The 15,270-nt window shown below is 37.4% G+C and overlaps 2 protein-coding genes across 2 annotated transcripts; one reads left to right on the top strand and one right to left on the bottom strand.

Moving 5' to 3' along the window:
* Window positions 1-5,861: 5,861 nt before the first annotated feature.
* LOC136239900 (uncharacterized) lies at window positions 5,862-9,693 on the bottom strand. Its single transcript, XM_066030644.1, has 5 exons — window positions 8,613-9,693; window positions 7,646-7,764; window positions 7,188-7,596; window positions 6,636-6,741; window positions 5,862-6,136 (listed from the first exon to the last, which is right to left on the bottom strand). Exons 1-5 carry the CDS (start codon window positions 9,396-9,398, stop codon window positions 5,862-5,864), a joined length of 1,695 nt encoding a protein of 564 aa, XP_065886716.1. The 5' UTR covers window positions 9,399-9,693.
* Window positions 9,694-9,854: 161 nt separating this feature from the next.
* On the top strand, window positions 9,855-14,454 carry LOC136241875 (uncharacterized). The gene is made up of 4 exons (XM_066033260.1): window positions 9,855-10,453; window positions 12,501-12,702; window positions 12,813-13,025; window positions 14,105-14,454. The coding sequence occupies exons 1-4, from the start codon at window positions 9,923-9,925 to the stop codon at window positions 14,263-14,265; spliced, it is 1,107 nt and encodes a 368-aa protein (XP_065889332.1). The 5' UTR covers window positions 9,855-9,922; the 3' UTR covers window positions 14,266-14,454.
* The last annotated feature ends 816 nt before the right edge of the window (window positions 14,455-15,270 follow it).

The raw sequence follows: 15,270 nt of genomic DNA, 5'->3' as shown, positions 1-15,270 counted from the left end.
TTGCACTTTTCAGTTCTTAGTAAGCATTTAATTGGCAAGTTACAGAATGAACATATACTTTTCCAGTACTGAGATATGACCTATAGAGTGATGGGATGTAGTTTGTGCCCACATGCCCTGTTTTCGCAGGCCCGGTCACATTTTACTACTCCGGTACAGTACTGCTCTGCAAATCCTCATGTTACAAATAACTTGATACAAAGATCACGTGATGCAAACTAATCATGTGAGCCTTGTTAAATGAGATTCCTTAATTGTTAAACAATAGTGTTGTGATGTGTGTTCTCTGTGGAAATCAAGATCTACACGGATTTTACTACCCCGGTACTGCTCTGCTTTGGAAATCCTCATGTTGTGAATCTTGTGATACAAAGATCATGTGATCCAACATGATCACATGTGAATGAGCTGCACTATATTGAAATTATTCTGATTATATAAACTTTGCATGCATGCAGCTATATTAATGATGTCTATGTCAATATCATCGGGTAACATAAAAACAGTTTGTTTGTCACACAGAAAGTATACACTACATTTCTTAGTTACTGCAGTCTATGTCAGGATCATCACGTAAAATAAAAACAGTTTGTTTGTCACAAGGAAAGTATACACCATACTTCCCACTTCTTCCATCATATGAAGTTACTGTCCCTTTGTACCACTTTTCCACTCCTCCTTCTATAGAAAACTTCATTTTAATGGTTTTCCCCATCAAACTCAAGTCAGGTGGGTTGTAGATGACACCGATATAATTCTTTGAGCTATATACAAACATACGCATGTAAATAATTATCAAAATGTACATGCATTATATTATGCAATATTGAGAATTATGCCATATGTGACTGGATCTGGGCCGGAGCCCTTTCTCTGGCTTGTCTACTGCTGTAGCTTAAAATGACAGCCCGCGAGTCCACGGATTAACCACCTGCCAAAATGCACTGTTATGTTTTGTGTAAAACTTGCAAGTAAGTAACTAGTCATATGCATAAGACATAAGTAATTAAGTTGCACAAAACATTATTATTTTATACAAAGTGCAAACAGATACTCCCTCTTCTACCATTACACAGTATTACAGATACCTTTGCAGTAAATCTGGCAGTATAAAATTCTACTGAATAAAAAATTCATGGCAACCTAGCGTAAGTCACCAATTATCAGCAGGTACCAATTATTGGTACTTGTAAATTATATACCAACTATATATGGAATATAATTATGAAGTTACGTAAAATAATTTTGTATTGGAAACCAGTATGCTTTTGTGTCTTACCTGAATATCTCTCTAATAGTTGGCCTCATCTTCGTAAAACTTGTGTGAAATGGAGCTATATATCCAAGGACTGTATATCCCACAAAACTTTCACAATGAAGCAATAAGGCACCAGCGAGTTACTCACGAATTTGCAAAATCTGCCAATATGTGGTGTATATGCGTGGACATGGGTAGTATATATAGTGTTTGCACATTTTGTGTGTGCCTTGTGCTATTATGATGTATGCATGGGTCTATGTATTGAAATGAAAATAGTATAGTCTGGTGTTCCACATTTGTAATTTCTAATAGACCCTCAGCAAAGCATCTTGTGCTGTGAGTGGCAAACCAAGTTTCTGAGTTGTCCTTAGGACACTATGGCCTATATGGCAGTGGCCATAGCAAGCTTTAATTATTCATGGAAAAGTATCAATACTTTCAAATAGAACAGTCAGGAATAATAAAATACTTTAATAGAACAGTGATCAAACAATATAGCATAAAGTGTTAGATTTTTATCTGAAAACATTCCCAGACGTAATCTCAGATATGTCATTTTTTCAGATTTGGTATCTTCCCAGACAACCTAGAAAGGCATGCTTTGCAAATAAGTGTATTGCACTCATCTTTAGTGGTAACCCTGACTGTAGCCATTACTTGGCCTGACCAATAAATTGCAGTTTCCACCAGCCCTGGTTCTAATAACAATTCACAGCTAGTAGGGATGTATAGTATATGTGACCAGATTTTACAGAACCGAACCAAATCGCACATCAGGCAAAATCAAACTAACACCACCAGTGGATAGCTACACTATCGTACTACAAGTTTTGACCCTCAGCACTACTCAAACTACACGAGGCTGGTTTTAATAGACGTCTTTTCTGGGTGGTGTGGAGTGCCCAAATGGCGGTTTCAGGCCTTGTGAAGGACCTGGCTTGGCAAGAATCAGTGGTTTACTGGTGGACAGCCTTATAATGTTGGCCAGACGTGTTCTCTGTAGATTTTGCTACATATCAGCCACTAAGGAGCCAGCACAGCCCTGTAATCTCGTGTCTGGACTCCAATCGTGGTCTGCCTCCATTTTGAGGCCTATCTTTTGCCCTCCCCGCCACCCCCCAGCCTCCACCCCCCAGCCTCCACCCCCCAGCCTCCACCCCCCAGCCTCCACCCCCCAGCCTCCACCCCCCAGCCTCCACCCCCCAGCCTCCACCCCCCAGCCTCCACCCCCCAGCCTCCACCCCCCAGCCTCCACCCCCCAGCCTCCACCCCCCAGCCTCCACCCCCCAGCCTCCACCCCCCAGCCTCCACCCCCCAGCCTCCACCCCTTTGTGAGCACTCGTGATACTACTTCGCTCGTCTAACTGCTCAGATTTTCTATCTTATTTGGCGGGAAACTGTACAAGCAGCTACAAGTACTGGAAGTGGCTTGAAAGGTAACAGATTGATGCATCTTTTGTGTAAATTTCATACGCGTGCTTGCTATCCTTGGAGAGTTATGCTGGCTTCAATTCTTTAAAACCGTTTATCTCGAAACTTCTAATGTGCGATTTGGATCGTTTTTCCAAAATCCAGTCACATATGTTCATCACTTTGTGTTTTGTCTCAACACCGCTACAATGCAGAATTCATCATACACCCCCATGGATTGAGTCTTTCAATTATATAACTGATAAAAAATTAATGATATCCTCCTCCAAAAACACCTTTGCTGTAAAAAACGGCACACCCAACAAACTACAAGTACTTGAAAAAACAGCTCAGCTATAGATAAAGACAAACAGGCAAGTGAAAGAGCTGATATCTGGAGCGGCCAAGAATAAAATATATGTTGATACAACCAACTACAATTATTAATGAAGTTGTAACATTAAATGTTAATCATTCAACAACTGATTCTGATTTATTTCTACTTGTTATGAAATGCAATTATTCTACTGAGTTTTATTAATAGTTTGGTAATTTTAACAGATTTTTCTTGGTTTAATATACATTTTTGTCTTTGTCCACAGAACATGCTGATCTTATCATTCAAATGGAATAAACAAAAAAATATGTGGAGGCACTTTTTTACATTTTGTACTGCAATCAACATAGTAGAGTGGCATTATATTTTGTATTTTTGTCAATGAACAAATCTTGTTATAATATTCATATATTTTTATAGTAATCCATAATTCTACAGTATACTGGAATAAAGTCAATATAACTATTCATCTATTTTACTGTAAACATCCTTCAAATGTTCTACAGTGGCCTTTCTCAATCTGTTTGATGGTGTAAGCTTGAAGTCAAAGAGAATAATGGAAGATTTTGGCACAGAGTCTGTCCAGTCAACCAAATTACGACCTTCCTTCTTCTTAGCCGTTTTCCAAGGCCTAGTGTAACTTCCTTCTAACCAAATGACCTCCATGTCGCTTTCATTGACCTTTGTAACTTTTGCCACAAGCGGCCGGAGATTACAATTCATCACATTCAAAGCAACTAGATTACCAACTTCAATTGTATTAACATTATCAACTGTAACAACATCTCTAGTGGTTGAAGTAGGTCGTCTGTAATTTCCAGTGTAAACCTATATGGTGGAAGGATCTTGTAAGTACCACTATTCATGCATGCATTTTTGTTATAGGAGTAAAATAACATTTTACAATCTTGCAGAGAAGGTAGTAACAAATTTGTGCTGAGAGAGGAGTAACAAATTTGCACAACCTTGCTGAAAGGGGAATAACAAATTTGTACGACCTTACTGAGAGGGTAGTAACAAATTTGTACAACCTTGCAGAGAGGGAAATAACAAATTTGTACAACCTTGCAGAGAGGGGAGTAACAAATTTGTACAATCTTGCAGAGAGGGGAGTAACAAATTTGTACAATCTTGCTGAGAGGGGAGTAACAAATTTGTACAATCTTGCTGAGAGGGGAATAACAAATTTGTACAACCTTACTGAGAGGGTAGTAACAAATTTGTACAACCTTGCAGAGAGGGGAATAACAAATTTGTACAACCTTTGTACAACCTTACTGAGAGGATAGTAACAAATTTGTACAACCTTGCAGAGAGGGGAATAACAAATTTGTACAACCTTTGTACAACCTTACTGAGAGGATAGTAACAAATTTGTACAACCTTGCAGAGAGGGGAATAGCAAATTTGTACAACCTTGCAGAGAGGGGAATAACAAATTTGTACAACCTTACTGAGAGGGTAGCAACAAATTTGTACAACCTTGCAGAGAGGGGAGTAACAAATTTGTACAACCTTGCTGAGAGGGGAATAACAAATAAACTGTACAGAGAGAGGGAGTAACAAATTTGTACAACCTTGCTGAGAGGGTAGTAACAACCTTGCTGAGAGGGGAGTACCACAATTCCAGCATTTAAAGGGCTTCACAGTGCTACCAAATGTTTGGACAACTGTCCCATGTAACTAGAGTTTTATTAACAAGAAACATGTTAACGTGAACTGATTCTACTTTAGATACTAGCTTCTGCATAGGAAATGTACAATTACAACTACTGTATACACTGCTACAGTACCTATAATATGTAACCACCGGGGCCTGCAAAAATAATCATGTAGGCACAAACTCACATAACAGGTTATATCTTGGCATTGGGACTACATAATTTACATTCTGTAACTTGCATTATAAAGCTAACTAACATTTATATAATTAGTAAAAAGTACATGGTCATACCGTAGACAAAAGCAGCTGTTTTTGTCTTGCGATAATACTAACGCCACGGCAACCATGCATGCTCACACGACAAAATAAGTGACATGAAAAATGCATACTCATTGGATAGACCTAGTTTTGAACATAATGTTGTATTGTGCCTGATAGTGTGGAGTATATTAGAAAACCAGGTGGAGTATTTGAGATTTATTACCTACACAAAACAGCCTAAATAGAGTCTAAGTTAGTCTAACATGCAATTAAACGCTTGTCATCAATATACGACTGTTGGCTTATACAAAACAGATGATCAAAGTTTATGCACAGTGGAGGCTCTCTATAACGGACACTTTGGGACCAAGAATTTTTGGCCACTTTTGCTGAAATATAGAGGTTTCCCTCTTTCAGAGGTAAAAATTCATTGGTGTGATCTGTTGGGACCAAAATTTTTGTCCTTATTAAGGAGGTTTTGTTGATTGAGCACTTAATTTGGAGAGTTTTTAAGAGAGGTTCCATTGCTTTTATATATATTATACTGTAAACTACTGAGCACCCGAAACATTTATTGTACTACATACGTACATACCTGAACAGGAACTCTCTCTTCATCTAGCATGTCTTCAAGGATTCTTCCTTCACCATCAGCATTAGTGGTGCACATATCATTGTCACATGGTCTTGGAGTTCTTTGCGATGCACAATGAAGAACCGGCAATGGCCATCCACTGTTACTGTCAGGAACACTGCGAAAACTGATCTAACCCTTTGTCTAAAAAGTGTTCCCAATTACTCCATGCAGTAGGAGACACCCAACTCCTAAACTTTGGTATGCTTTCAAAAAGCCTTGATGGCTCTACTTTTAAAAAGGAGGGTGTTGCAAATCCAGGATTGGTGTCAGGCAGGCTCTAAGATGATCATAATTACATGTATAAGATATTTCTCCTTAAAGTACATATAATTACCTTTAAAATCACTGCTGCCTCCTCTTCAGAGCACCACGGGCTTGTAGTCCAGTTTCGAAAATACATCACAGCCTTCCCTTGGTCGTTAAGGATGAACTTGAAGCAATGTGGTTGGCTATGCCCATGAAAGCTGTTTAAATGTGGTGTTATCCAAGATTTGATGTCGTAAATTGCTTCCAACAAATGGGCCGTTGGAGTTGGCTCCATGCTTGTTGTCGTGGCATGTAAGAGATCTGCATATAGAGGCAGTGCATACAAAACATAATATTAATATATAAAATGAGATTAAGAAGCAAATTTGCAAAAGTCTATAGCTATAACTATACACTGTATAATGGCATCATTAATAATATGCTATTATAGGAACCCACCTATTATTCCTTTTCCTGTTATGGTATATTGCACTGCTTAAAAGTTTTGACTCAAAATTGTGCTCAATATTCATGCATCAGTTTTCATGTCTCTGTGGACATAAATATAAGTGGCTGAAACATTGATCAAGTCCTATTATAAATGCTATGTAGCTTAACAGTCAGTTACCTGATTACTTTAATTATTAGAGTTGCTGACTGTTAATTTTGACTAGCATTTTTGGAAGAAGGGTTTATAGTATGGTACAATTAATCTAGTATGCTAAAATTATATGTTTAATATTTTTTCTTTCAAAATTATGCCAGAATAACCAGTGGGTCCCTATAGCTACAGTACACTGTGAAATACATGCAAGCTCACCAGGAATGCTTTCAGCACCAGTCTTTCTTAGCTGAGAAGCCATCTTGGAAAAAAATTGGTCAACGTCTTCATGTGTGTGACCAACAGGTAAGAAGTTGATGGTTACCTATATTTGAATAAAAAGAAATTCAGTACTAAAATTAAAGCTTGCTTAATACTATTCAATACTTAAAAATTAATTTTATATTGTTTATAGGACTGTTTAATCAGTAGATAATTTTGATATCATTTATTATCAGCATATATATATATATATGTATTGAGCTGATTGAATTTACTAACCCTGGTGATATTTTAGGACAAAAAACATAAACATCAGATCTGTTATTGGTATATATCGGCCAATATGTGAGTTCAAATGTCAGCTAATCAGCAAAGTCTCTTATTGGTGCATCACTTCACAGGGTACCAAAATTTCCCAGCACGGACACCAATTAAAAGCGGTATCTGTATTGAGAAATTATGGTGTCCTATGGACACTACAGTGTAGTGAGTGTAAACTTGATTATGAATAACTAGAAATGTAGTAAATAAATGTATGTAATACTGTACCTTTCGAAATATCTTCTTCTCTACAAGTAATGCACAAAAACCTAGGAGATAACGGTTTTTGTTCTGGTTTCCTGCATTGTCAAGTTGTAGATATAGAACCTCCGGCAAATTCTCAACAAAGTCAAGCAGCACATGTAAAAGAGCATGAAGTGTCAGGTTGACATCCTGTGGCCATTGACAAATGTCATACAGAGCGTAGGCTTTCTTTCCTTTGTGAGATCTTGTATGAGCAAGGACGCCAGTGCAGTGTGTTTGTAGTCTAAATACAGTCTGTACAGCCTTTGGAGTTGGACATAGGTTTGGAATATTGGTTTTGTTTTGATCCATTCCGTCAATAATAACAGTGAGATATTTGCTTGGATTGCTGCGAGACTTTTCACGGTGGTGCTGATATTTATTCCTTTCTTGCCTAAACAATTTCTAATTACAAAAGGTATAAGAGTATAAGCACAACTCACTCGACATTTTTGAGATGACGTTGGTATTTGTCCTTTAACTTCTTCAGACGGTCTTTTCTGAGGAACAATCTTTCTTTGTTGTATTTAGTGCAAATATTGCACTTACTAAAGAGACTGTGCTGCAAAAACAATATAAACATTTGTACATAAATTTTCAAGCTTGATTTTTCAGTGTACACAGTACGCACTTAGTCTATTGTAACACTTTATTGAGCATATACATATTAAATATTCTGGTTTACCAGCCAACCAAATTTTGCACATAATGCACACATATACACAAATTTCCAAGTGCAATGGACTCTCAGATATCTAAACCCCAATGATAGTAAGTGTTCATGGCAATGAATTTTTTGCCTAGGGGTATATTGAAGGGAGTTTTGGGGTTCCAGAAACCCCCAGTGAAATTTTACCTTCTGCATAAACAACACAAATAGCTCAGATTAATAATGATAACAAGGCAAGGCAACAATATACTATAATGGGATACTTTCAATTGGAGATGAGTGTGTATTTGAATTATTGCAGACTATAGCCATGCATTATAACCAGTATTGATATTTAGGAATTAAAGGAAACAATGCATACAGCATGGAAAAGAGTTTATATACTATCCATGAGATGATGGATCTAATAAAATTTAAACTGTGTCCTCAAACCACTGCACATGAAACTTTATCTGAAAACCACTTTGGAAAAATCCTGGACATGCCCATGTACTAAGGACATGCATTTATTTACAGAGCTCTGTTGAACAAAGCATACATCTATATCAGTGGTGGATCTAGATGGGTTTCTGAGGTTTCGATAGAAACCGCCAGTTTGCATGCACAGTGCTTATGGCATTTACAAAATACAGTAGATATAACAAAGCAACAAGACACAGTCAAGAGTTATGTATGCGTACAGTATGTATGTACGTACTACACTGTTACACTGTACATATGTACACCCCCTGTATACTTACCTTTGGAATCACGACATTCTTAAATGACATCTCCCAAATGGTATAAAAGTGTGAAAGTGACATAACTGTTTCTAATCCTTGTTCAAGTAGTTGACCTTTCATCATGTAATACACATCTCTCTTTGCCAACCCATGTGGCAAATGTACTTGGTCCATATGTGGCATACTGTCACCAATTCTGTTGAAATATCGAGTCATCCAAGCCTTAGCTTCTGACACTTTCACTGAATCTCTGCGGGATACTGCTTTTCTTGTGAACTTGACAGTTGGATTGGACTGAAACAGTTTCAAGTTTCGCTGGTACCTCTTCTCCGATATTTTAAACATTTTCATATACCCCTTTCTGCAAACCGCTCTCCCCTTGATAATGTGTTGAATAGAGTTAGACCCTGTACTAGACATCAATTGAAACGAACCAATTAGAAATTGGTTTTGATCAGAAATGGTCATGGATTGAAAAAAAAGTAAGCGGTCTAGCTGCTCAGAAGCAGCAAACTGTGACAAACAATATTGACTGCAACATTCATTTTCTAGACCAGTTCCTGACTCAAATCTGCCCCTTTTTGTAGGTGGTGAGACTGATTCATTTTCCAAAATAATTAGTGAATCTGTCTCTGCTAGCATAGTAGCAATGTCAGAAGTGTCATGCTGTTGTAGAAGATTACTAGTTGATGACAAAAGAGGACTCGAGGTAGGAGTTGAGTGAAACCTAGGAATCATGCTGTTCAATTCTGCATCATCATCATCTGTCTCAATGAAAATATTGCTATTATAATAGTGGTACATGCCAAGTTGTATTTCAGGCTCCAAAACAGTAAAGGAACAGTTGTCCTTGCTTAGAAAGGAATTGTTGAAGTTACCATTACCCCTTGTTAGTTCAGACACTGCGGTTAGTGAGTCTTCTTCACTGAATACGAAAATGAATGAGTCTTCATTTTGGCTTAAATCTTCAGCCTAAGTTTCCAACAGTTCTTCATCTACTTCATCAAAGAATATTGCATCATTTATGACAATTACTGAGTCCTGGCTGTCTTCCATTAGTTACAAACAAACCAGCTTCCCACGGTAACACTCGCCTAGACACTTGCTGACCGGCTTAGCTAGGTAGCTAGCTCAGTGCCGTAACACACACCAAGGTATCGTCGTACTAATAGCTGTTCACATGAAACTAGGGTAGAGCTAGCTACATACAAATAAAGAAGCTATTAAATTCAGGTTCGAAAGCAGCTAATATGTCTAGAACGCAATGTGAAAATATTTTTTCACAAGCAGCGTTTGCTCCATTGGTATGGGAGAAGGCTGTGATCGTGATGGAGAAGTTCGAAGATGGAAAGCTCAAGGATCAAAAATTAAGCAAAAAGAGCCTTATTTCAAAGCCTGAATTCAAACAACACCACTTCCAGTGTCTCCATAATCTGGCCCCATCATTCCAAGAGCAAATTTTACAACAAGTAGCTGATTGTAAGATAACTCTAGAAGAGATGAAGAAGCAATCAAATAATTTCAGAGCTCTAGAGAATGTGAAGAAAGTGTTTGCCAGAGCCACTACCACCAACTCATCATGGGAAGAAGCAAGGGTTCGATTTCCTTGGCACACAAGTGAAGAAAATTTCAGTCAATTCCTTGGCTTAAATTTCAACAAAGGTGTCCCAGACTCTTTCCGATCATATATACAAGCTGCATTGAAAGGAGAAAAACATTATGAGAAGAACAGACATGTCTATCAGGGATCAGAAGCTGTTGTCATTGAACTGTCCATCAATAATATTACTCTGGCTAAAGTGCAGCAGTCGTATCCATCATACTCAGGATCTAACCTGATCCTTACTTCAATTCCTAAGGTACATGACCAATTCACCATGACTGGTATTTGGCCAGTGTTGAAAGATTTCTTAGCCAGCAAAAAATCCATAGATGTTAACACGAGAGCTAACACCTATTGGTGATCAGCCAGGATTCATGTTTCACCATACTTATATGACTGCATGAATTTAACAAAACCAGGAATCCACACACATCTAGTTTTTTAGCTTAAGGACCATAACTCAAAGGAGGAGTCCAAATTTTGGACTTTTTCTCATAATACTGTCAAAGCCTTGGGTGAAAATTCTAGGTCAATAGCTTCTGAGAGGTAAAGTTGTAGTTGGTTAAAGTGAGGAAATTAGATAATCATTTACTTTAACTGTGAAACTTTGCTTTGTGAAGGTTATACACAGAGCTCAGGAAGCCTGGTTTTGTCAAAACAAGTCACAAATTGTGGTGGGTTTTGCAAGCAGGAGAAACATTAATTAAAACCATCAGCATAGGTAATAATTGCATAATAGTTATATGTGACCGGATTTCACATAACAAGGCTTCCACACACACAAAATCAAACTTACGTTTTTACCAGAAATGGATTGCTGGCCTAATACACTATCACATTCCACACTGTACTTCCTTCAGGACTGGCAAGTCTGGTTTCTGTGGCAGCTTTCTTCCGACCCTGTCAAAGCCACGAGTGGGAGATTGGCGTCATTGAATGGCCATGGCTTTGTGATAATGGTGTGTAGTGAGCTGGGACTTCACAGAGAGCTCACCAATAGTGTTCTCGGTCAATTTGGAGTGATTTGAGGGCCATGGAGAGCCCAAACTTGGCCTCTGGATTCCAATCGTCTTCTTACTCCATTTTATACCCGTATATTAAGACCACCATCCACCCCCACCCTCCCACCCTATTACTATCCACCCCCACCCTCCCACCCTATTACTATCACCTGTGATATTATTACTCACTCGAGAAAAGCTGCCCAAAACAGGGCTAATTTTGGGTATCAGAAATGTATACACCCACTCAGTGATAGCTAGTAAATAGATGCATACTTGGTGCAAATTTTGTTTGCACAGCTGTAGGCACTGGGAAGTTATTACACAATGATTACTTAAAATCGCCATATCTCCTAACGAAGTTTTGTGCGTCGAAGCCGGGTTTTGTCAAATTCAGTCACATATGGGCATAACGTGGAGTCTATAGAATTTACAAAACATGAAGGCCCGAGGCTGTAGTGAACGAGTGCAGTGAGACCACTATTAAGGACCTGATTATAAATTCATGTACCCTTGTAATATTACTGCATGTTAATTAGGAGTGTGTACTCATTGAGGTATTGAACATAATATTGTGCCGAAAGGCATGGAGTGTAAATATTAGAAAGCCTATAAATAGACACCATTTTTTACTAACTGTTTGTAATTATGAAATACCGTCTGTACATGTTGCTGTCAGACCTTCAGTGCTAGTCACTGTAAAGCAATTATGCTATTATGGTAGCCTAATTTTGCAGCACCTCTTATTAGCTATAGCATGCATATGCAGCAATGATCTTTCTTTGGTCCTCTGATAAAGCTTTACCCCATAGTATTCTTAAAGCCAGGTGTAATTCACATGAGCTAATAAACCCATTGAACTAGCCTAGTTGTGCGCATGTTATTTCATCAATCTTTCATTGGGCAATAAATTATTTACAAGTCCAGTTTGGCTATACTAGTACTGTTTATCATATCTGGCACCCTTTTGTTGCACTTTTGTCTTGTACTTCTTTGTAATGCGCACAGGGATTAATATAATTTGGATGGGTTTATCAGGCTGTACACATCATAAACTTGTATAGTTATGGTGCATGCACTTCTCTGTGTGTATATACGTATAGCAGTGTACATATATGCTCTTCAAGAGTGCTTATCAAACTTGAGTGGTTAATGTGTTTACATACTATTTATGAATACAAAGCAAAAATTTAATGATCATTACCACAGCACCGGATACTGTCTACATAAATATAAATATTATGCTATACACCTTATATACTGTAGCTATACTATTATGTACTATTTCATTGTACTGTATAGGAATGGGATGATACACAGATAAGGCAAGCGGCTTTAACCTGCAGGCAGATAAATTGCTTGGAGAGTGCAACGCTTCCATATTTCAACATTGCTATGATTTGCACATGCCGTGAGCAAGCAGTGATGGTGGAAGAATCCTTGAGACAATGTGTTGAAGCTGTGCAGGTTGCTTTCTTTTATGATCAAAGCATTTCTTGTACAGGTAAATTACATAAATAATGTGATTGCTGTTTACAATATTACAAAGTCTGCATGTTTTACAAACTGGTGTACCACAGCTATATTCTTCATAATAATGTGTGGTGATTATAGGAAGTGGATTTCAGCTGGTTGATGCCGTGGGTGTCGTTGTCCTGGGTCATTTTTCTATCGATGGCCAAGTGAGAAAGGAGCACTTTTCCAAGAGGCACCATAATATATTTGTTGTTGACAACAAACAAAAGCTGCGGGAGAACATTATTGAACTGCTATCATTCCCGGGTAACACAATCATGGAGATCATTGTTGAAACAGACCAGTATTCAGGTAAAACTAACAATATAAATTATATACTTTATACTCAGGCCAGTCTTATAATTTCATTGAATATGAATCTAAAGTCTGAAACTCCTACTATACTTGCGTCCTACCTCTGGGGTTGCCTAATGAGTCTGAGAGTAAAATCAACTCTACTTAAACTGCAAGTACACTGTACATACATAGTAGTAGTAGTGGAACATTATATCCTTGGCGTAGATCACATTTAAACAGTCTAATCTTTGGCCTAAATGTAGTGTTTGGACATCAGTGCACAAACGCACAGAGAAACATCTACAATATTAGTGTATGACTAATAGATTGTAAGTGGGAGGCATTACAGATACAATAATTTATTATTTTGAGATTACTAAATTTTACGAATAGAAATTTGTCTTGAAAATGCTCATCTCTCTTACAATATTATTTGGAGGACTTGCCTATCCCTCAGAATTGAATTTGGTGGCTAAGTTTGAAAATGTTTCCAATTCAGAAAGTTTAAGTAGCTATACATGACTGCTCAATGAGAAAACTAATCTGGAAGGGCTCTATCTTGGATGCATGCCATGCTTAATCGTATGGATCCCTGATCAACGTTCTCTTTTACATCAACATTGGGGCAATGTACGTACATTTAGTTCATACTTAAATGTAACTCCACCAATTAATACACATAATAGTTATACAGATATGATGCAGAATCTATGGAATTTATAAGCCTAAAGGCCCGAGGCTGGAGATACTGAGTATATGTTATATTGTGCCTAAAGGTGTGGAGCATTCATGTATTATAAAACAAGGTGGAGTATATGATATTTACATATTACCCACACAAAACAGCCTAGTAACTAAATAGAGTCTATAGATTTCATAATGGGATAACAAATTTGGCATTCTATTATTGTATCACCTATGTATATATGATATGAACTAAACCTTGGAAATTGAATGGGATAACAAATGTGGCACTCCATCTCTACTAATCAATAAAAATACAGCATAGCTACAGTATAAGGGGAAACAAATTTGTGATTCCTGTTAGCTACGTACCTAGCTGCATGTGTGTTATTATGAATGTTACTTTACAGTATCTACTGGAGTCATTTCCCTACAGAAAGGTAGAAGTTATGTGGGTGTTGTGGGGTATGCCAGGATTGCTGCAACAATTAGAAAAGAGCTAGCATGCATTGAAGGCAATGAAAGTTACGAAGAAGAAACTGATGAGAGTCATGCCGACAATTCAGAATAGAATGTTACAGCTGTATAACACTTGCATTTAGTGGTCTTCAGTGCATTTATACATATAATACTATAAATTATTAACTGCATTATTAGAGATTGTAAACTTTATATGTAATGGTGAGAATATTATGTTGCTGTACAAATAAAGCATGTAATTAACCTATAAATTTGACAAATTACCAAATAACTCAATGATTCATACACCGAAACAGCAAATCAGAATTGGGGGGTATAAATCATAATCAGTTCAACTGTGTTCTATACATTCATCCCTGCTACATCATGAATCAATTCTTTGTTACTCTAATTGGCTGGTAATCTTACCGCCTTTTTTTCTCTATACTGACTATTGAAAAAGACAGCCAAATTACCAGCCAATTAGAGTAACAAAGAATTAATTCATGATGTAGCAGGGATGAATGTATAGAGCACAGTTGAATGATTAACATTAATTTTAATGTTATATACAACTTCATTAATAATTGTAGTTGGTTGTATCAACATATATTTTATTCTTGGCCGCTTCAGATATCAGCTGTTTTGGTTGCCATGGCTGCAGTTACTTTCGTTTTACCCATTTTGCAGCCAAGCATGAAAACTTTGGTAGTTGTAGTAACATTGATTCTTGGCTGCTCCAGATATCAGCTCTTTCAGTTGCCTGTTAGTTTTTTTCTATAGCTGAGCTGTTTTTTCAAGTACTTGTAGTTTCTTGGGTGAGCCTTTTTTTACAGCAAAAGTGTTTTTGGAGGGGGATATGTATTATACGTATATATTATTTGTACATTTACTGATAAAATCAGAATTAAAGTATTTATAAAATCTGCTTCATCTTTTTCTTCTTCCTGTGGTAAAGAAAAAAAATATAGCTAGGTTAAAAAGCCCCAGAGCTATCCATAGGCCAGCTTTGGGTATGCTAATACAAAAAGAAGTGAAATCTAATCCAAAATAGCCAAACTGTAAAAAAAAGAGTGCAACCCCCAAAAAGCCTATTGTGAAAAAAGATGTGAAATCC

This window comes from Dysidea avara, chromosome 12, assembly GCF_963678975.1.
Source record: "Dysidea avara chromosome 12, odDysAvar1.4, whole genome shotgun sequence".
NCBI classification, from domain to species: Eukaryota; Metazoa; Porifera; class Demospongiae; order Dictyoceratida; family Dysideidae; genus Dysidea; species Dysidea avara.
Note: the sequence above shows the minus strand (reverse complement) of the source record. Positions and strands in the feature narration are given on the sequence as shown.

What these genes read in the sequence shown, in the direction of transcription:
- LOC136239900 (XM_066030644.1), bottom strand. Translation starts at nt 9,398, where the DNA reads ATGTACCACTATTATAATAGCAATATTTTCATTGAGACAGATGATGAT. An exon ending in AGAATGTCGTGATTCCAAAG is followed by an intron (nt 7,765 to 8,612) that starts GTAAGTATACAG and finishes TTGTTTTTGCAG; the next exon opens with CACAGTCTCTTTAGTAAGTG. An exon ending in TGGTGCTGAAAGCATTCCTG is followed by an intron (nt 6,137 to 6,635) that starts GTGAGCTTGCAT and finishes CTCTATATGCAG; the next exon opens with ATCTCTTACATGCCACGACA.
- LOC136241875 (XM_066033260.1), top strand. Translation starts at nt 9,923, where the DNA reads ATGGAGAAGTTCGAAGATGGAAAGCTCAAGGATCAAAAATTAAGCAAA. An exon ending in TCAAAGCATTTCTTGTACAG is followed by an intron (nt 12,703 to 12,812) that starts GTAAATTACATA and finishes TGGTGATTATAG; the next exon opens with GAAGTGGATTTCAGCTGGTT. An exon ending in TGAAACAGACCAGTATTCAG is followed by an intron (nt 13,026 to 14,104) that starts GTAAAACTAACA and finishes GTTACTTTACAG; the next exon opens with TATCTACTGGAGTCATTTCC.